General features: G+C 38.0%; 1 protein-coding gene across 1 annotated transcript; it reads left to right on the top strand.

Moving 5' to 3' along the window:
• Window positions 1-1225: 1225 nt before the first annotated feature.
• Window positions 1226-22532, top strand: LOC140171615 (proton-coupled zinc antiporter SLC30A5-like). Its single transcript, XM_072194901.1, is given in 19 exon segments — window positions 1226-1354; window positions 4995-5107; window positions 5891-5903; window positions 5906-6015; window positions 6504-6570; window positions 6979-7064; window positions 8145-8232; window positions 9443-9527; window positions 10185-10261; window positions 10830-11000; window positions 11923-11938; window positions 11941-12204; window positions 13913-14121; window positions 15167-15324; window positions 15765-15894; window positions 16697-16940; window positions 18490-18716; window positions 19707-19835; window positions 21365-22532. Coding segments are annotated over 18 exon segments (2295 nt in total). The 5' UTR covers window positions 1226-1354; window positions 4995-5063; the 3' UTR covers window positions 21542-22532.
• The last annotated feature ends 187 nt before the right edge of the window (window positions 22533-22719 follow it).

Genomic DNA, 22719 nt, shown 5'->3' with positions numbered 1-22719 from the left:
AGATTAAGAGGAGACCTGATAGAGGTATTCAAAATCTTAAACGGTCTAGAAGACATCAGACCAGAGGAGCTCTTCACCAAGTCACATAACACAGACACCAGAGGACACAACTTTAAGCTCTTCAAGAAGCAGCTGCACAAAGGCCTAAACCTGAGGAAGTTTTTCTTCTCCCAGAGAGTGGTAGATACATGGAATAAACTTCCTAAAGAAGTAGTGAATGTGAAAACTACAAACCAATTCAAGGGCAAAATTGACAAGTTTTGGAGCAAGAATGGATATGGGGAACTAAAAGGCTTAAACCTATAATTTTAACCCATCAAATCTAAGTGTAAGTGTAAGTGTAATCCCCAGCTATTGTCTGAAATTGCACCTCGGAAGATATATTATAACAACTCAGTCCCTCAAATGATAGTCATAAACTCATATATAACGACCAAAAGATAAATGACTGACTATCATTGAGGACTGAGTTCCGCAGTCTACTCCTCCGCTACATATCATATAACATGTATAATAAAGCGCAGAACGTCCACTGCGGATCAGAGGGGCGCAGGAGCTCCAGTACTGGTGCACGTACCATACATTATGAATATATTCATGATGATGATATTATTATATTATATTAATTATTATAAGCTTATTTATTAACAAAACAAGCCAGTCCTACAAACCCGCAGTGCCGTACTATTACGCTGACTTTCGTATTCGGTGAGGAGGACGATTTCGACCTCCTGGTTTGTTTACAAACAGAGAGGTAGACAAAAAACCGTTCCGCTTGTCCAAACACTCAAGTATCAGAAGGATGGTCCACAATAGCGTGATTCATGTAACCTGAATAGGGATTAAAAAGCTGTCACATAGAACCATGTGCTTCTATTGTCCAATTTGCCATCAAGATTTCATATGGAAACAGTTCAGACCCAGTACACGATCATGTCAGAAATTAATATTTTGTTCTGGGTCTGATTATTCGGACTACAAACCCGGCCTACAAAAATCAGTGCAAATTAATTTTTCATTTACCTTTTCCATTTTGCGAAAGTGCTGTCGCTTTTCTACATAAATTTCGCACCTCTAACTTCAAAACCAGTCCTTCCACGGTCCATTTTAACCTGTCAAAGTGAGCTTACTTTTTGCAAAAATTCGCGAAAAATACACAGTGGGCGGCCATTGAATCATTGAATGAGAACCCTTTCCTGCTGTCAGCACCACCAAGTACACGACCGCGATCGACCTTTGACCTTGACACAATCATGTTGATGACAAATTTTATGAACCAAGGAAGTGTGTTATGATTTTCTGCAACGTGTACACATATTTATTTCTCTGTTCTTCAGATATACATGATATATAGGTAAGTCTATGTAATTCCAAATTGATGTTCATGGCTTGGCATGGCAGGGGGAAGTTCATGAAGTTTGATCATATTCATAATCATACATGCATAATAAATGCCAATAATGAATGGATAAATGGTAAGCTTAACGCGGCTGTGTACTCTAGCCATTGTTTCTTTCTCAAAATTGAGTTTTTATGATATGTTTGTACCTTGTTATGTTTTTTATAAATACAAGGAATGAAAATCCAGATTTGTAAACTCCAACTGCAATATTTTAAGGATTTTATTTCACTATTCCACTGTCGTGTTTGAAATTGAAAAGGAAAGAAAATCTTTGTTGTACCAGCAAGGTACACGCGCAACAACTCATCGCGTATGCGTATTGGCGCAATTTGTTAACGCACAAATACGCTGACGCTTATCTGTTTTGTGGCGCGCCTTATGGAAACACCACGGAAGCACTGATTTCACAAAAACCTAGTGGTCAAATGGCTCGTTTTAGCTGATAAAATGTGGGTTTTTTCAAGTTCTTTCCCCGATTTAAATATCAAGTTATGAATGGATTTCGCTCAAACTTCTCAAGGGGCTGTGGATTTACCCGATGTTCACGTAATATACGCTACAAAAAGCTAAAAAACTGTCGATTCTCCTGTGACATTCGATGAAAGTGCAAAATGTGACCACTTTAAACTTCAACTGCCATTATTTCAATGTTCATTTTCTCGGTAAAATGACGATTTAGGTACACGATAACTCAATAAATACAGCATCTATAGGTAAGCAAATATGATAATCGTAAAAAGCATGATCGACTCAAGAAACGGTTTTCTCATTTTTTTATATTTTGGTCTATTTCCGATTTTGGGCATCATTTTGTGCAAATAAGCGTTTTTGAATTTTAAAAAGTTCATTTTGATGCCTTATATATATGGTCAATATCTCAAAAAATAAGGCCAATATCAAAAAAAATAAAAAACCGTTTTTTGGAATGGAGCCTCAAGATTGAGCTAAAAACAAAATAAAATATTTTGGAAAGAATGTTTTTTGTTATGATGTACATGTACCTAACAAATATTGCCAAAAACTCACTTTTTGTGATTTTCTTCAAAATTGTTGTTTTTACCCCAAATCTGTATTTATATTAAGATTTATTGATGTCTTGCCTTCATAAAAATGTATACTTTTATATGTTTTTGTGAATGATTACAAAGTTATTGCACTTTTACTACATGCATGTCTGAGAGTACACAGCCACCTTAAAAATAAAATGGTTTACACAATTTTAAATTTATAACATCATAAACATGATTCCAATCCAGATTTTCGCCAATTATTGACGCTATTATCGACCATGTGGGGAACTTGGTAAGCTTACTACACAAGATAGCATGGAAATATCGGCATTTTTGAAACATCTTGGACTTGTTGAAAAAAGTGGTGGGGGGGCGTTTATTTGAGGGGGGCGACTATTTGACGAAATACGGTATACATGTGTTACTGAACATGTTCATCAGGACTGTTATGAAACATAAAATCGGAATATTTCTTACTGAGAATGTATTGCCCCTCGTCCCTGTTCATGATGGTCTCCTGTTTTCTGGTAAAGAGGCAGATACATGTAGATACAAGCGGTGGATTAAGGAGGCGATACAAATCAGAAAACAATACATTCATAGTCACGTGTTTGACGATCTTCTTGGAAAGAGAACTGGCAACCACGTTGCTAAGCAACCATCAGCATCAGTGGTACACAGAAGTTCGTCACAACATCAATAGGTCACCCCGGTCATCCGGGTACTTATTTTACATGACGCTACAGTCGGCTACTACACTTACGCTTTTCAACCCACAATAGATCGTGCAGCTGAGCGACTACTTGAAGACTTGTAGCTGAGCTCATTCGGTTGTTTACGTTCTGTTTTGACCTCGAATCGAGCAAATTTCTTGGCCGATTTCGGTAGAATAAAGGTTAAATACTTGGCGAAAATTGCATTTTATGTGAAGCTGAACACATGAACATGTAGAGGAGAGTCTTTATTTTTGTTGTTGGCTGGAGGCCCCATGTCGAGAAGTTATAGAAATGGTAGTATTTTGGCCGATTTGAAAAGAGACAAACCACAGAAAACTACAAATTTGACTTCTGAATCGGATTTGTTGTCAACGGAGGTCAACGGCTTGTGACGTCACTCCGGGGTCACCTATAGTGTAGAAAAAGATGTCTGGTAGACATCGAAACGTCCACAGTGAGTACTGTTTATTGGACTAGAAGTAAGAAATATTCCGATTTTATTTTAGGCATACATGTGTGTTTGCGCTTGTCATGCTTAAGCCTTAATTAAGTTGTGTACGCGATACGTACATGTACAGTACTACAGTGCTGCACAGAAAAAATAAAAAATTAACTTTGCTTACAAAAATTTAACAATGTCAAGAAATTAGCAGAAAAAGCAAAATACAAAGGAAAAGAATTTGAAAGTAAAAAAAAACGTTTTGTCATAACGCTTTCCGTAGCAAAGTTACATCTTGTCAAAGATTGACTTTCATCAAAAACATTCAGCCAACATTAAAGCCTTAATTAGGGGTTCATTCAGGTGGTGTATGACGTGCAGTCCCTAAATTCAGTAAATTTTCATCGTCAACCGTGTAATTGAATGGGATTATTTTGAAATTTTAAAACGCTTGAAATATCACAAACAAATAGGCCTATGTTGATAAATAATATAAATACAAGCTAAAACCGTTGGGGTTCGATAATGAACCCCACAAAACTAACCGAGTATATTGAAAATGCCATACGGCCGGGCGGTTTCACGAGTTGCCGGCTCGATCATGTCATCCGCCGCCTGGGTTCATTCATATATTATTCATTTTCATGACTAGTCATGAAAATAAACGCTGTTTATGCCCGGCTCTCGACCAATCACGCGCGCCGTTACATAGCGTGTATGTATGAATGTATTCATGATCTTTTTTCAGAATATACCTTTATTTTTTGGAATATTTGTAATACTTACACATGTTCTAACTTAAATCTATGAGCAAACTGTCAAATTCTGTTGGTCCGACATATTATCATAATTTTTTGATTATTTTAATATGTCGTAACGACTCGCAAATCGTAGTCTTTAATGCATGATCAATTAAAAAACAAACAAGCATAGTCTCATGATAGAGCAGCTTTTTTTATGTGCAACTGCTATCAAAATCCCTCTCAAATTCCATGTGCGATTCTCTCATCACAAAATTAAACCATATACATGTATTTGGGTCAAGTGAAGTATAGGCCCACACGCTGGGGGGGGATGCACCAACCCCCATTTGGAAAAGTATATACAAAAGTCCCCAAATTTGGACAAAAAGGTCCAAATTTTGTCCACTTTTCACAAAATTGCCCCCCCCCCTTGGAAAAAAGTCCACTTTTTCAAAATCAGCAACCCCCCCAAATAAAATCCTGCATACCGGCCTGAATGTGTTAACTAAGGTTTGCCTTTCATACAGTACAAGATATGGACCAGACATAGCTAACTGGGGCCTACTTTTCGGCGTAGTGGTAACTAAAAGCCTAATATTTTCCGCCTATTTTGAGCTGATCAAACTATACATATATGTATTTTGACTTAATATTTCACCATTTTTTGTCTTCTTTGTTTTGCAGATACAATGGATATTTCCTATATAACCTGACAATATCTGGTGTGCGTGTTGTTAATTCTATCAAAATAAAATGTATGCTGGAAGCAGTAGTCTCGGCAGGGTGGACCCAGCAAGGTGAGCATTAGGAGTGCTACATGTACCGTAGTATTGACTGAATTTGTCATTGCTAACACAGTTTCATGCTACACAGTTTCATGCTAACACAGTTTCATGGCTCAGTGCAAAGATATTGATGGGATCAGTTGTGTACATGACCCTTATTGCAGATTTTGTTGTTTGACAAAGTTATTGTCCAATATGTAGTTTCTGGCTTTTCGATAGCCCAAAATTACAACACTTACACAGTGACCTACATGTATGCGTAATACACCCAATTATGTTCAATGGCCAACTGAAATTTAAGCTTTCTTTTGTGGAACTGGAACCATACCATAAAAAAAAGGATACCAGAGTCACAAAATACCCTTAAAACCTTATGGCCTAAGGGTTTTTTAGTGACTGGAAGGGAAAGAAGGAAGGAGTAAAGAGAGAAAAGAAAGAAAGTTGTTTGCTCTTGGTGGGATTCGAACCCAAGACCCCTCGCATGCCAAGCACTCAGCCATACGTCTTCCACTTGCCTGGCCAGCGAAAGCGTGTCTATCACTTACGGTGATTGCATCATCACATCACCTGTGATGCACGCAATGCATATATCAAGTAGTATTTTGTAGTACATGTACCTGGTACTGTTAGGGTTAATAATTTCATTTTGTAAATCATGTTGTGAAAACTGAAATCAGAAGGAAGATTGAAATATGCATTTTGTGTTTGGATGAAATAAATTTCAAAAACATGTTGACAAAATTGCTCCATTCCATTCCATTTTAACATATTGTGCATCATTATTTTGTCTTACAGATTGGGACCATACGCGTTGCCCTGCTCATTGCCATCAAATGTCTGCGATCACTTGGTTTGTTTTTAGCTTATGATATTCTCAATGTAGTGCATCTAGTTATCTTTGTCTTCATTATTAAATTAGGGTAAGTCATGCAATGATTTAATTGTTTACAAACATTATTTAAATATGAAACTGGATATGATTTATGTAGAGTTGGCAGCCCAGAAGACCATTGAATACAATTTTACATACGTTTCTACAAATGAAGTTTATTGATGTAGAAGGCAAATATATGAATTGGGGGGGTTTTGGAGCAATAAGTAAAAGCCAAAAATATCACAGTAAATATTAATTTAGGTAATGCATGCTATATGTTTTGCTTAAATCAGTCCAATGATCAAAATGGCAATAAAATTCAGCTTTGGAATCAAGTGACCATTTAGTTATCAATTATAATAAACCAAAGAGTAAATGTAGTTTTACAAAAGAGGAATTTCATTATAAAAATATGGTTGAATACACGAAGTATCAAGTTTTGGTCAACAATAACAAAACTTGATTACTCGGTTCTGCGTGTGTGAAACACAGTTAAATATGTACTGAATTTGGTATTTTATGTTTTACTTGCAGGTCAGCAGTAGTACTTATACCATTACAAAGACCGTTTACATCAGGGAAAAGATTAAGTAAACGTCAGGTAGGTGCAGACTATAAAAATAAAAACATGTTGTAATAAATGGGAAAACTTGCGCTATATCAAAACAAACTTTTTACATTGCAGTGTACAGTTCACCCTCAACGTCCAGATTTCATCGAGAATTCAAAAGTTAAATCTAACAAAGATTCAAGCAAACAGATTTGAGTGAATCAAAGTTGATTCTCGCAAACTTTCGTAGTTTACACAGAAGTTGATTGGCAAGAATCAAATGATTCCCACAAATTTACTTTGCAAGAATCACGATTGATTCTCGCACAGTGGAATGAATTTCTGACCCTGCACCCTGTTTAAGATTTCAAAAGTAAGGTGGAGTGACCAATTGCAACAGCATTTGTAGCTGCTTATCTAATGATTTTAATACAGTGGTATTCATTTTTACATTGACAGTGGATTCGAGTATTAAGACACTCCTTCGTTGGCACATTAATTACTCTATTATGGATATTTGGTCTGACACTGTGTGGACCAGTCAGGTAAGATGATACTCACACCCACATACACACCCCCACATACACCCACTCACACATCCCTGTCTGTGTTTGCCTCCAAACGTGGACATTGTGTTTTGCTATCTAACCGAGGATGTGTGTATGATGTTTTCATCGCCTAACCGTGGACTAAAATGGCGGATTTTTTTGTGTAGAATACCAAACAGAATTTCAGCCATCCTCCTCTCGACGGTAGTTCTTACACGTGTAGTCCTCGGTTTCAGGCAAATAGCGTTTAAAGCATCTAGCATGCATTTGAGGTCTTTTGCAGCAGTTTGAGACTGAGGACAGTCCTCGGTTGGAAGTAGGTCCACAGTTTAGGGTGAAAAATCTTGTGTGTGTCCTCGTTTGTCGGCAAACATGTACGCACACCCCTATGTGATACCACAGATTTAGTGAGGAATAAATAAATAAATGTAGATATTTATATAGCGCTTTATGCCGTAAACAGCCTCAAAGCGCTTTACATTTATTCCGCCGTTATTAGAATATGTCGGAACCATGTTTGCTGCCTACAAATGGCGCAGGGTTCATCAGTACAACGACTGTGACTACCCCAACTGCTTCCCATTGCACCTGGGTGGGGTGAGGCAAGCGAGACAAAGTACCTTGGCCAATGGCGCAACATGAGTGGCTGGACGGGGACTCGAACCTACACACTTCAGGAGCCTTATCTACTACTATAGTGATAATTGCAATGTCTGAACATTATGTACTGATGGCTTAAATGTCAGTAATTCTGCACAATAGAGATATTGCTGATCTCCATATACGTCCAAAAAGATATGCCAAATCTCATAGAAAGACATCATATTTAAATATATATTTTGTCACATTAAACTATTTTACCATCTATCATCAATGTGTGAGATGTTATTTTACAGCAAAAACACAGTTCTAAATCTATGTTTTTAAAGAAAAGTCACAAAATTTTAGATTAAGTTTTAAGGTTAGTGTTTAGGGTTATAGTTAAAGGAAGACGAAGGGTTATAAAAAGTTTGATTTTGATGTGATATTTAAGAACGGGTATTAACCTTTATATTCTTTTATTATTCCTGATTTCAGGTCTATTGTATTATATGAACACAGTGAAGTTGTTGTATCAGCTGTCGTAGCAGCTCTGTTTACTAATAGAGGCGGTGGACCTGCTAGGGTAAGTTGAATTGTTACATGTACTTGTTGTGTGTTATGGATGGGCTTTATTTGTTTGTGGCAGTGGCGTAACTCCTATGGGCTCTGGGGGGCCGCGCCCCCGGGCACCCGGGCTAAGGGGCACCCATCAGCAGACCGGATACCCTTTCGACACGATAATACTTTGTTATAGGAAAGAAGTGGAAACCTTTACCCACCATGTATAGAAGTCTACTCTTCATTTGAGTGCCCCTCCAACACAAAATTTTCGCGCGCTTCGCGCGCATTGCACATAAAACTGTCATTTGAAAGACCAAAATACAACTTGATTAGGCTATACCAAATTTGTATGCACATTTTTGCGCGCCCGCACCACAGGTATTGTGTATTCTTTCCTCTGGGCGCCACAAGCCTTACAGCTAGTGATGAATTTTCAAAAGTGGCACGTGCCCTGGGCGCCACCCGTGGGGGCGCCGAATTAACCAATTCAGCGTCGATTCTGCGCCCACTCCAGCTATGAAAGTCTAATTTTTCGCAAGTTTCTCACGCATTTCATCACAAAATCATTTGAAAGATCAATTTAAGACCGATATTCAACTTCATTATGACCAAAGTTAATGCGTGATTGGTCCTATTTGTGTAAATTATCGCGCGCTCCTCCCCAAGAATTGGGGAGGGGTGCCAATATGTACCCTTAGCCCTGGGCGCCACAACCCCTAGCTACGCCACTGTCCCACACGTCGGATTATGCACATCCTTGGTCAGGGGCACCCGATCTACTTTCGCCCCCGGGCACCCTGGCCCAAAGTTACGCCACTGGTTTGTGGGTTTGTCTACCAGCAAACAAGGACACTCACATGAGAATTCTGTGTGAAGTATGGAACAAACAGGAAGAGTAGATGTCCTGGACAATGTTGCTAGATTGAAAACAGCATGAAACATGTTATAAATTGTGACTGCAGTTGGAGGTGTAGGGTCTGTCTGCACTAGTGATACTGAAAACTCAAAAAGTCTACTGTAACTTGCATATAATGCTCAAATGTGTTAGTCTGCACCTGGATAATGAAAACTACTGGAATAGCCCTGTATTGTTAACACATTTAACCACAAGTTAGTAAAAGCATGATGATAATTTTGTGTGTACTGCTTTACAATATCCAACAATTCAAGTAACAATGACATGTTGTTGAAGTATCGTTTGATAACATTTTATTTCCTCAATTTCTTTCCAGACACGGGGTGCATTTATGTTTGTGGTGGCGATTCTAAGTCTTCTATTGTTTGATTCTGATCTGCAACCAACCAATTCGGACCACCGTATCCTTTGCACTCAAGATTGTGGGCAATAAGAGGGTTAAAAATAGGGAGGAGCAAGGGGTAATTTATTTAGCCCCTTTTGACCCTGGAAATGCTCCTGTGTCCCATTTAAAACTTCATGATCAATAGCCATTTTTTGTTGAAAACTTCACCTGGTTTTCCCCCATTCCAGTCACCTTCAGAAAGACATTTTAGTTGTGTGTTTTTTCTTAACCCCTTCTTGATGATAAATTGCCCCTGGGCCAAGACGAAGATGTGTGAACCAGGGGCTAGATTTTGTTTAAAAAAATGTTTCTCCTGGTTATTAAGCTATTATTTTGAAGGGCTAATAAGGGAGAGCAATATTATATAGGTTTGGAAATAGAGGGGAGAAAAGGTGAAATGAAATAGCTACTGAATAGTTACCATATAAAAAGAGCATACAAAGATGTGACAAAGGAGAAAAAAGTTAGCATATATGGAAAAATGATCTAATGGGAGGCAGAACAAGAAATGCAACAACACCGAAAACCCTAATATTAGGAGGATGTAGATGTTTTGTGTTTGGCCATGCAAGGTAGATGTTAATTTAAAATGACTTTGATGATTATGATGTTTACTTTTATAATTATTACTTCTGTTGTGATCAAATTTGTTTTCCTTGATGTATAATTACAGCTGAGGGTGTTCATAAAAGTGCAATTACACATATATTTTACAGTGCTATATCATGGCTAGGGGTTTCAGATCATAAGGTAAGTTCCTTTCCAATAATTCCCAGTTGTAAAGAAAATGATAATAAATTTGAAGAATGTGAAGCTCCATTGAGTTGCACGTTGCTGTGTCCACACTGTCAGGAATGGCCAATATTGGACTATTCCATATAAAAACCACACTCCCCTGTGGAAGATTTAAATATTCTGACCTAAACTGAGTTTAAATTTTTCAATATCCAACTATTTCCATCAATATAAATTTTAGGTAAAATTCTTCAAGCACAGAACTGTATATGATATATATACTGGCTCTTATGTACAAAATTTGATAAATTTCAACAATTTTCAACCAAAATTTAACATAAAACTAATAATAGCTTGATTGAACATAAGTTGTAACTGGATTTGAAATTGCAGTAGAATAGCCCATTTACTATGATTTCATATGCTATCTTATTAGGTCACTTTTAGTCTCATCAAAAAGTGCCAACATAATTTTGGACTTTTTTAAGGATATTCTTGATTTAGTGAATTACAAAAGTTTTCTGTTCCACTTAATATTTATGTATCATTTACTATTTTGTTTTCTATTTCTCTATCTATACAGGGTGGTGTTATGTTACTAGTGGTGCTATTATTTACTAATGTTGCTTATAAAAATACTTCCAAGAAGCTGTCGGTGGATGTGGGTGGAGCCAAGAGACTCCACGCCCTGTCTACATTACTCTCTGCTGCCATGCTGTGTCCTTGGGCCATATTCCATTTATTTATACATGAGGTAGGTCAAATTTGCTTTAGCATAAGAAATATAATTTTGTATTATTCAAATATTGTTTCTTGAAATTCATTGCTTACCGGGAGTGTGCTCTGATGATTTTTTGGAAATAGCTAGACTAGTGGATGATCTAATCGGATAATATCACACTGGATTGCCAACTCTGGATCAAATTTAATTTCTGTATATTGGTCCCTTTTTTGTGTAATGTGGATGGCCTTCAGGACCTTCCTTGTTTATTTATTTAAACTTTCTTAAGGCAGGGTAGCCCCTTCAATGACAAAGCATTGATTTCCAAGAGGCCCAAAGATTTTAGCCAGGGATGAGCTATCATAAAGGTAGACAGGTGGAAAGTCCATAACACGTCCGATAAATATCCCTGATAATAAAAAATTTATAGTACAATTTCCTTTAAAATCAACAACTAGTAGTAGTAGTTGGTAACATCAACAACTAGAAGCCCCTAAATGTGTATAAGAAGGCAATTTCTGATGCATTGCAGTCGGAACGTAGAACATGTAGCATTTTGACATTGCAAAATATGAATGTTCGTAATTCACCATGTGAATGCACACTCACTGGCAGCTTGAATCCCAAATCAGAATGGCCATCGGGTCTGTGGACGGCACAGGGATGGGTGGACAAACAGTTTCTTGAGCCTGGCTAAACACTTTGAGAACACATTTGGTTCCCATGTATTGTATGTTACTTACTAGGGCTTATTCAACATTCAGTTTTATTGTCTCCATCACAGTTTGTCCTAAAAATATGTTTCTCTGCAGGTGGTCTGTCCCCTGGGTATGGCCTGGTACAAAAGGAACTGTAAACTGCCAAATCCTCAAAGTGTATTTCCTAAAACCTAATAATTATTTTAAATTTCAATACATTGTGCTAGCCATTGAAACCTTTTATTTGTATTTTTCAGAGTCGTATTGAATCATGGATGTCCTTCTCATTCCAATAACAGCCATCATTCTGGTGTTATTCATCATTGATTATTATGTGGAATCAGTTAGTGTGAACAGACTAGAGATATTCAAGACAGCACGCTATAGTGCTTATGCACTCTTTACATCTGGTTTAGTGTTGAGTTACTTGTGGTATAGTCCACCCAAGAATGGTTCCATTGGTGAAATAGGGGTGGCTAGAAACATGGAGCATGCAGTGTCCGGAGGGGTCATTTTTAGTGCTGTATTATTTATATTTGGTAAGTATAAATGGATTCTAATTAGATATAGTATTATAATTTAGGTATAGTAAAATATTGTTACATTTGCTAAGCCAAATTAATACATGACCAATATTGGATAAGTGATTAAATGGAGACAGCACTTCACAGCAGTGTAGCAAAAACTCATGTTGCAGTGAAGTTGGCTGTAAGCACTACTAAAGTTTGTTTGGCTTATATAGGTGGAAACAATTAGACTCATAACATAGCGGAGTTGGCCACAGCACTTACGCTATTTGCGCATTGCATAATGCCCAACTGGTGCACTCTTTGATGTGAATTAACGCTAGTGTAAGTTGGAACTTTATTAATGTGCGCAGTAACAAAACACAAACAATTTTGGCCTATTATAACCAAACAAACTTCAGTTCTGCATTTCTGATATAATGAATTAAAACTATATTTGACACATGTAAGAAGTTTGAGAAGCTATATTCCATGAGAAATTGGATGAACTTGCATTGAAATACTGCAAAAGATAACGATTAAATCAAACAACTTTTACTAACATGAATTTACGCTAGTGTAAGTTGGAACTTTATTAACGCGCGCAGTAACAAAAAAACAATTTTCGCCTATTATAACCAAACAAACTTCAGTTCTGCATTTCCGATATAATGAATTAAAACTATATTTGACACATGTAAGAAGTTTGAGAAGCCATCAAAGAAATTGGATGAACTTACATTGAAATACTACAAAAGATAACAATTAAATCAAATCAACATCAATGGATTAATGCAAGAAGGTCTCACTGCAATAGCTGCCAGGTGTTATAAACTGGTCCCAAAAAGTAACTTACCAGGTAAGAAATTCGTCTGTCAAGTTCAAACGACAAATCGTATTATACTGAATAGCATATGAGTGGAAGCGGTGTACATTTACGCAGAGTTTGACACCTCATTTGTCGCGTAAACAGATCAAAACTTTTGAAGTTATGCTCATTTGAACAAGCCTACTATCAAATTTGAAAGTTGCAGGTCCGCCCTTTGATCATTCTTCATCCTCACAAGAAACAATAGGAAAGTTAGTCATGCAAAGAAGAAGAGGAGAGCACTGATTACACCTGTATACTGCCAACCATCTCAAGTGGTATGAGTGCAACTTTCATTCCAGTGGATAGGTTCGGTTAAATAAGCATAACTTCAAAAATACTCATCCGTTTGCAACAAATGAGGTGTCAAAATACGCGTAAATTAACACTGCTTCCACTCATATCCCATTTAGTGTAACACAATTTGTCGTTTGAATTTGACAGACAAATTTCTTACCTGGTAAGTTTCTTTTTTGGAGCAGTTTATTTTTAGATTGTGCAGAATACTATAGAATGCATAAGTTGACACATGACTAGGGCAGCTATTGCAGATATGACCTTGTTAAACTAACCCCTTGATATGTAATCAGAACTAACCATATTTTGTTGCAAAGCTGACCCCTCACTCACCATCTGAAATGACATACTAAAGTGGGTCAAAATAACAGAAATGTGTTTAAGAGTATAGGGTTTTGCCAAAATAACAGAAATGTCTTTTAGAGTATAGGCATCCAACAAAACCCTGTTTACATTGACTCCTCTGTCCCCATCTGATATAACACCAGATGTGGGGTCAAAATAACAGAAATGTATGAATGGTATAGTCCTCTATCAATCTGTTGATTCTCTAACAAAACCCTATTACACTTTCAGCTACAAAAATTCTTGGCAACCCTGTGTCCAAGAGTAGTAAAGGCAGCCTAGTGGGATACACATCAGCAGGTCTTCCCCTCTACAACTTTACTGGTGATGCCCTCCAGAGGACCTCACAGTCTGTAATGACGATTGGCAAGAGTATTTTAAAACAAATCTTTGAGGCGAGCGACTCCAGACAGATCTTCTATTATCTCTGTATCAATCTTGTAAGTACTTTGTAACCAGAAAACCATGCTTGCATTTGTGACCCGAAAGTGAGCGTTAAGGTGCAAGTTGGAGCATGTGTGGCTGAGTGGATAATGCGCCCGACTCATAATCCATAGGTTGCGAGTTCGAGCCCCGCTCGTGCCAACGTGTTATGTCCTTGGGCAAGGCACTTTATCCTCATTGCCTACTGGGGGATGGGGTTGGGTTGGATTGGATGTTTGTATAGTTGTTTGTTTCAATGTTGCAATATTGGCGCTGATTAAGCTGCTGCCTGCAAATTGCATTGTGTCTGTTTAGGTGTGTTTAATGTACAATTCTAGCAATTTGACCTGTGGGTCACCATTAGAGTTTGTAATAAAAAACCTTCCTTTTTTTTTAAGTTGGTAATTTTGAGACATCATCCTGTAATTGTGCTGAGGCTTGTGGATCAACGTCTAGGTGTTGTGCCTCTGTGTAACGCACTATAAATCACTGCACTTTTTTACTGCCCTTTTTATCATGGCAGTTGAGTTAATGTGTTTGCTGCGCGCCTGTGCAAGCCAGTAGTATGTCCTTTGTGAATGGCACATTGTGCCCCCCATTAACAAAGGACATAGACATACTGTTGGCTTGAACAGGTGCATGTGAAGAACAGCAATGCAGCAACCAGGACGTTTCGAAACTACCAACTTGCGACTCTACGCTCATGTCATGGTAGCAGGTCACATATTTTTGTATATTCTCAGTCATCCAGGTGTGCAAAATATCAAGAAAGTTTAAATCTATTCAACTGGACTTTACTATTTTTGAACTGGCAACAGTTTCACATCCTGTCCTGGATGTTTCCTCAGGCCATTTGATATTTCGACGGTGATTACTTAGAGACTGACAGGGTTGAAGAACTAAATCATCAAGGGAACTTCTTGATAGATTTTGATCCATGGTGTATGGACCTCGGGTACTGTTGGTGGGTTGAAATGTGGTTTATAGTATGATAAGAAGTGTATTATAGTAAACTTTTCAGAACAGAGACATATCAAAATTCCTGTAATTACTCTGTTCCAGGCATTTACCTTTGTGGAGTTACTGTATGGTGTATGGACTAATAGCCTTGGTCTCATCTCAGATGGATTTCATATGCTCTTTGACTGCACGGCTCTAGTAGTTGGTTTGACGGCAGCGGTTATGACTCATTGGAAGGCTACAAGAATGTTTTCTTATGGGTAAGTTGTAGATCTACAATGGGCTTGTAAATAGACTCATAAAAGACCAATATTACAAACATGTTATATATAAATATTTAATTTTGGATGCAATTTCGTGCAATTTACTACTCATACGACTGCTCAGTGCCAGAAGTGGATAGGTGCAGTAGCTGCCCTGTGAACATTTGGTAATTTACACACAGTATACTGTACTCATCTACACATGGCAGCTATTGCACTTATATCCCACTTCTGGCACTGAGTAGTCGCATTTCTTCCTGTGTGTCCAGGATTGGATAGCAAAGTTTGCAGTGTTTATCCACTCACACATATGTACACCCCTACACAACCACCCCATACCCTAACATGCACAAAATGCAAGCTCTTGGCCTGTACTGTCATACTCTTTCATTCTGTTCATTTATTATGCAAATATTTGTCCATCATTTATTGTATAGGTTTGGTAGATTGGAGATCTTATCAGGGTTTGTAAATGGCCTATTCCTTGTGGTCATTTCATGGTTTGTCTTCATGGCTGCTGTAGGTAGAATACTAGATCCACCAGAAGTCAGCACAGATAAATTACTGGTGAGTAATGTCCTGTAATGGCCTATTCTAGTTGAAATCCATACCCCCTGTGGAATATTTTACCATCCAAAATGGATTGTCAAGACACAGTCTTACAAAATGGCTTATTAAGTTGTGTCGGCTGAATGTAGACCGGGGATGGCGGTAATGCAAACCATAAGCCTCTCCTATTTAGGTTGTTGTCGAGTTCATAGAGGAAGATCATTTAAAACAAACAAACATGGCATAGGCATAATCTCCTGCACAGGGGGTGTAGACTTTAAATGGAGTTGCCCATTCAGATAACCCCATGTTAAATTTGCACATCTTCTGTGGAAGAATAAGGTCATGTCTTCCATTGGGGAGGTATGGAGTTTCAACTGGAATAACCCAATTGGTAAAAAATGTTTGAAAATGCAAATTTTACTTTCGAATGAAAAGAGTGACAAAGTAGACTTTGAAGTATCAAATTGGCCTACATAGCTGCAATGTCATCTCCCATTTCGTCAATTTGTAATTTGGTCCTCTTGCCCCACCATAAAACTTGTGCCAATTTGAATTTTGCAACTGATAAAAAATTAAAAATTTGTGCTAAATTTGGCCAAAAAATTGGGGTTGGTTTGATTTTCAAATTCTCAAGAGGCACATCCCTATCCCCTCTGCCAGGGACACCACAACCAACTCTTAAACCTATATCCATCTTATATATAAAGACATTACAGAAGATAGTTGGTTCAGACATTGTATGGATATATGTATATAGCCAAGAATACGATAAATGTCATGACAATTTATTTTGTTCACACATCCACTTTTGTTTCAGACTGTTTCTGTTGCTGGTCTGCTTGTCAACCTGGTTGGTATTTTTGTATTCAGTCATGCTGGTCATGCCCACTCTCATGGTGGCACTTCTAGTCATGGACATAGTCATGGTGGACATGGACACGGTCATGGTGGACACGGTCATGGTGGACACGGTCACGGTGGACACGGTCATGGGCATGGAGGTCATGGAGGTGGTGGACATGAGGGACATGCTGACGCAGCACAGAATACTAACATGCAAGGTGAGAATTTTGATGCTTCTTAGTTAAGGGTGTGAGTGAGTCCCGGGAATTTAAGTAATTTTTTTTCCGGTTTTCTAGTGTCCCTGGACCTAGACCTAAATGCTAGGATCATTCATGGTTGACCTAAAAAAAAAAATTTGCACGATGTTTAGTGTTTTTAATATGAAAATTGATAACTTGTATTCATGTCATACTCTATTAATGATATCAAAATGCATTCAAATTCAATGCATTTTTGTTTTTTTTACAATGCATTTTTTTTTTTTTACAATTTCGGGTACCCGGTTATCCGCCCGAAAAATGCGCCGGATACCTGTGCACAAAATTACCCGAAAATCACACGCCTATTCTTAGTTCAGCAATTCTCTTGGTTGAGCTGACGTCACACAAGGGAAATAGCCTTGCAAAACCGGTGTGCGCATGTGTAGTTCCCCTTTGTTGAGTTGGTTGCTATGCTTGTGCAAAGGGGACAACTTTCCCGGATGTCTGACCGAGTGAATTATTTTAGTTGATGCACTCTCAGTGGAGTGACTAGCCGTTTGGCTTCGAAAAGGCAGCCAGGGGCAAATCTGCCATCAGGGAGTCTAAATGGAGATCCAAATAACAATCGTCCGTTGAAGCTTGTACAAACAGTCCACTTATTTGAGGGAAAGCAGGGGGCATGCCTTCCAGTCCCCCACATGACTATGCCCCAAGTTTGTTCGGCTTATATAAGGCAGAAAAATAAGACTCATTACACTGTGTATTGATATAGAATGGCGTGCACGTTGTTGGGCGCAATACTTACTCTAAGTTTCGTAATGCGTGACTATCGCACGCTATGTGAATTTACGAGAGCGTGAGTTGGGACTTTATTGATGCGCGCAATAACAAAAGCCGAATAATTTCCGCCTTATATAAACCGAACAAACTTTACCCTAGGCATCATGGGGTAATTGCAGCTTCATGACATACAGGTGAACAGCAAACTTTGAAAAACCTTTACAAAATCAACACCATATTTGTTCCATGAAACATTTATGCTTCTGTAAGTGGCAGCACCCATCCAGTGACTTTTCATGTTGTAAACAAGAAATTATTAAGAACCCACGGATAAATTCCAACTTAAGCTTGCCATCCGAGTAAAGTTATGGTCATTCAGCTTGGAAAACCTGCCAAAAATATCTGCTTAAAAATCACTAATTATGTGGCAAAGATTTCTTTCATGAGAGGATCTTAATTATGTTCATATAATTTTCAAGTCAAAATGCAAATTTTGAGACAATTTTGACTTCCATATTGTGTGTCTTCAAACTTCTCATGCTGATGTGTGGTATAATTTGGTTCATTTTAAGTTTGGAAGTGACGTATTTGCTCGCCGCAGTATTATATAGCGTGTGCAAAGTTAAACGCGCTGAGTGTGCACGCAGGCGTACAGAGGCGGTTTGTTGGCACGCTTGTGGCGCAACCGCGAAAAACCATTGACGTCACTACCGAACCTGAGGTGAGCCAAATTATAGTTATATTTACATCAACAATTATTTTATGTTCAAAACTCATTGCAACACAGGTGTATATCTACATGTGTTAGCTGATACCATGGGTAGTGTAGGGGTCATCATCTCATCTCTACTCATTCAACAATTTGGACTCCTCATAGCCGACCCAATCTGCTCTATATTCATTGCTGTAATGATCTTCATCAGTGTCATGCCGTTGCTACGGGATACAGCAGCCATCTTGGTTCAGAGGATTCCTGTTGAACTGGAGCACTGTTTATCAGAAGGACTTACAAAGGTGAGTAGTGAATTTCGTTTGTTCAGCAGGCCTTGATAAATGTTGTCGGGAAGATAAGCCACATGTCGCACTAATGCAAATTTCTCTCCAATGCCAAAATTTCCTTCCCTAGAAGTAATTTTTTCTTCGAGGGATTGTGTTCAGACAGCAGTAATTCTGTGAGAGTCAATGCCAGTTTGAGGCAGTCAAAAATAATGAAACATACTTAAGTAAGTAAGCAAACAATGCTGTGATGTGATAGCTTATTGGCATTTACAGCAAATTGTGTTTTTTGGTGGATGGAGTTCTTAGTAGAAAGGTGTAGCAACATGGATATAGAGCTAAGAAGAGTTGCATTTGAGGTATATACAAATGGGTGGCAAATTGCAGATAACTGGTGTATAGTAGAGGTGCATTTTCAAATGCAGTCAGAAAATTTGGAAAAGCCATGGTGCTCATTTCTCAATTTTTGGTGCAAAATTTGTGAGAATTCTCACATTTTCGCAAAAGTTTAAATATAGAATATAAGTTTATTTTGTTGCACTTCTCACATGAAGCAAAATCATTATACTCCCTACCACATGGTGTTTTATTGAAGGGAAAGTTTCCTGTTCAAAATCTCCACAGGACCAAAAATCAAATCAAATCTTATCTCCCTGTGGCTCATTTGGAAAATGCAGGGCGGATGACCCTTGGTCAGACCAACTGTAACAACAAGGCCTTCATCATGGGTCATCATGATGAAGACCTTGTAACAGTTGGTTCCGACTATGGTTATGCCCGGTTGTCGTCTACACTTGATGGGATAGACCTTTCAGTTGCTTTGAGGTCACTTACTGCAGGGGTAGAACCAGGGGGACCCATCTATAAAACGAATGGCCAATAGATTTGCAGTTGTCATAAACTATGAAACCAGGGGACCCATCTATAAAACAAATGGCCAATAGATTTGCAATTGCTATAAACATGAGTGGGCCCCTTTAATATAATATATGTTTTCTTTTTTCACAGGTGAGGTTACTGGAGGGTGTTTTGGGCTACAGAGATCAACATTTCTGGCGTCATAGCTCAGACTCAGTAGCAGGGACACTCCATGTGAGAGTCAGCTCAGATGCCAGCGAGCAGAAGATTATTCAACAGGTATGTATTAATAGTCAAGAATTTAAAATTATACGTTCCCCCATAATACTTTTTAAAATAAATATAATAAATATTTTAAGAAATGTAGAATGTAGAAAGGTATGTAGTCCTATTTGTTTTACACATGTGGACCAATTTATAGCACCACACATTGCATTCAGTCACAATGGTTAATTGTGTAAGAAAAGAGGCTAATTTAAAAGTTGCACCTAATAGCATTCAGGTTTTCTTTAACAAACACATGAATAGGCCTGACCTACAGTATTGTTTGAGAGTTATGTCCTATGGACTCGGATGCAACTTTTAACTCTGTTTAAAAAAGTGACTGAACGCAATGATGTGTGACGCTATAATCTGTTCCATATGTGTAAAACAAATAAGGTTTCATATACCTTTTTACATGTTTGCATTTCGTCAAATATATTTCGATTTATTTGAAAAAGTATTTAGGGGAGAACTTATAAGTTGTGGACCCTATATAACTTGTGCTCATTGAATCATGTAAGCATGTCACCAGGGTTGAAATAGGGGTCGGTCAGCCGCCATTGGCCTGTAACTTTTGGATTGGCCAGTAACTTTTCTGACTGGCATCTCAGTTGCTGGTCCGGCTGGCCGGTAACATTTTAAGGTCAAGCCCAGCTGGCCTGTAACTTTTGGAGGCATATTTCAAACACTGCATGTCACCCCACTGTTCGTTTGTTTAAACATCCTTATGTCCTGAAAGAATGAATTTTAATCTTTTCCGAGAGCAGCGAGTGCACATAAACATAAAAAACAAAACAAAAACACTGCATCTGGCTGGATTTGAACTGGTGACCTTCGTAATACTAAAATTTTAACAAAGGTAACAGCTTGTTGTCGAAACGTACACAGTAAGTGCAATTTATTGGATCAGAAATATGAACCTTTTGATTGACTTTATTCTACCGAACCTGATGACTTTGTTCAACCAAGATGGGCTTCTAACACTGAGTGCCACAAGATGGTCTTTTTTCAGTGTATCTTGCCCATTTGGAACCAGCGCCCTAGTATTATCAGATCCACAAATTCTGTTGCTTCATTTAAGCAACAAGTTTTGGAGTTTTTCCAGTCCAAATTTGACCATTGATGCAACTTGTGTTTACACTTGAACCTGTTTTTGTAATTGTTTAAATTGCAGGCAAACTTAACCTGCATTTTCCCCCTCTGGTTTATTTTTCCCTTTCCTTATTTTTGGATTTGGTGGGGCAGTCTAAGAGGTGCATACATGTAGCACCTGTTCGCTCCATCCATTAACTAGACTTTTTTTTAAATGTGTTTTATGATATTGTGTAAATTTTAATGTATCTTAAGTACAATATAATATTTTTGCAATTTTGTGCCAGTGATAAAGTGTAATAAATAAAATAAATAAAATAACAATCAACTAAGTACCAGTTTATTCTGGATGACACACAACAAGAGTCTGTCTGTGTATTTGAGTGCTTGTATGGGTCCAACTGTTCCATCTTATAAACAATTTTCCATAATATTCCATTCTATCTTCACAGGTCACAGCTATTTTCAAAGAATTTGGAGTCACCAACTTCACAGTTCAAGTTGAGAAGGAAGAGTTTTTCCAACACATGTCGGGACTTAGCGCGACCTTTGACCGGATGCTTGAAATGACACATCAAATACAAGCTATACCGAGCCAAGATGACCTGTATGACATCAAAGCAGTATGACGACCTTTAGGTTAAAGTTGATGGTGATAAAACAGTATGATGACCTTTTGGTCAAAGATCATGTCATAATATGACTTGCTGAAATAAAACAGGTCAAAGTGCACAAGTAGCTGAAGATAGTACATCAGATAAAGCTTTGTGTCTACTATAACATGCAACATTGTGACCGGAATTATCAAAGGTCACATCTTGTAGACACTAGGATCGCAAACATGCCAAACTCACAGGACACAGTTCATTAACCCTAATATGTTAGTACACTCATAGAATGACCTTAAATGTATTGGGTACCAAAACTCTTTATTTCGTAATTTGAGGTCAACTTTGGAGCTATAGTGTTGAAAGACACCATTTGACTTATAGTGAAAAACATCTAATATGGAGGATCTTAGTCGCAATTTTCTTGCTAAAGCAAATACTCAGAAATACTTTCCTGGACTGGAAAATACCTTGGTTTCTGAAGCTGCTGTCCAAGTGAAGCAAATAGTAACATTACTATTTGAAGAAATGTGGATTATTTGCCATTTTGGTGAATAAGAACTGAACTGTCTGATAACTTTGTTCAGACACGTCAGTCCCTGTCTCTTGCACCCATTGGAGTTCAAAACAGTATTATGATCAATTAGATCACTGATGAAGCAGTGTGCCAAGCAATGGACTATTCTAGTTGAAATCCTTACACCCCCTGTGGACGACATGACCTAAATCTTCCACACAGGGAATTTCATAGGTTTACCTGAATGGGTTACTCCATTTGAAATCTGCACCCCCTGTGTGGGAGATTAAGGTCATGTCTTCCATAGGGGGTGTAGGGATATCAACTAGAATAGTCCAATGACAGGATGAAGTATCATACTATGCATAAGAATGGTTTCAAAAACGCAAGAGGAAGATTTAATGTTGTGGCACTTGCATCGGAAAAGTGAAATCATGAATGAGGAATTTCTTGAATACAGGAAATATACAATAAAATTGTATCATGTTTTCAGTACATGTTGTCATTTTGTGTGTTTCTTCTTTGATTTGATTTATTTGTCTCCATTCACTAAGATTGGATTTTAAGTACACTACAAGATCCTATTGCTACCGACTCCAGAGGTACACTGCTACCTAGCTACTTTGTGGCTACTCCTAGAGTACCAGTGCAGTACCAATCCAGTACCAGTGTGTGTACTGTA

The sequence above is a fragment of the Amphiura filiformis genome, chromosome 15 (genome assembly GCF_039555335.1).
Source record: "Amphiura filiformis chromosome 15, Afil_fr2py, whole genome shotgun sequence".
Classification (NCBI taxonomy): domain Eukaryota; kingdom Metazoa; phylum Echinodermata; class Ophiuroidea; order Amphilepidida; family Amphiuridae; genus Amphiura; species Amphiura filiformis.
The sequence above is the reverse complement of the archived record's forward strand: the minus strand, read 5'-3'. Positions and strand labels throughout refer to the sequence as shown.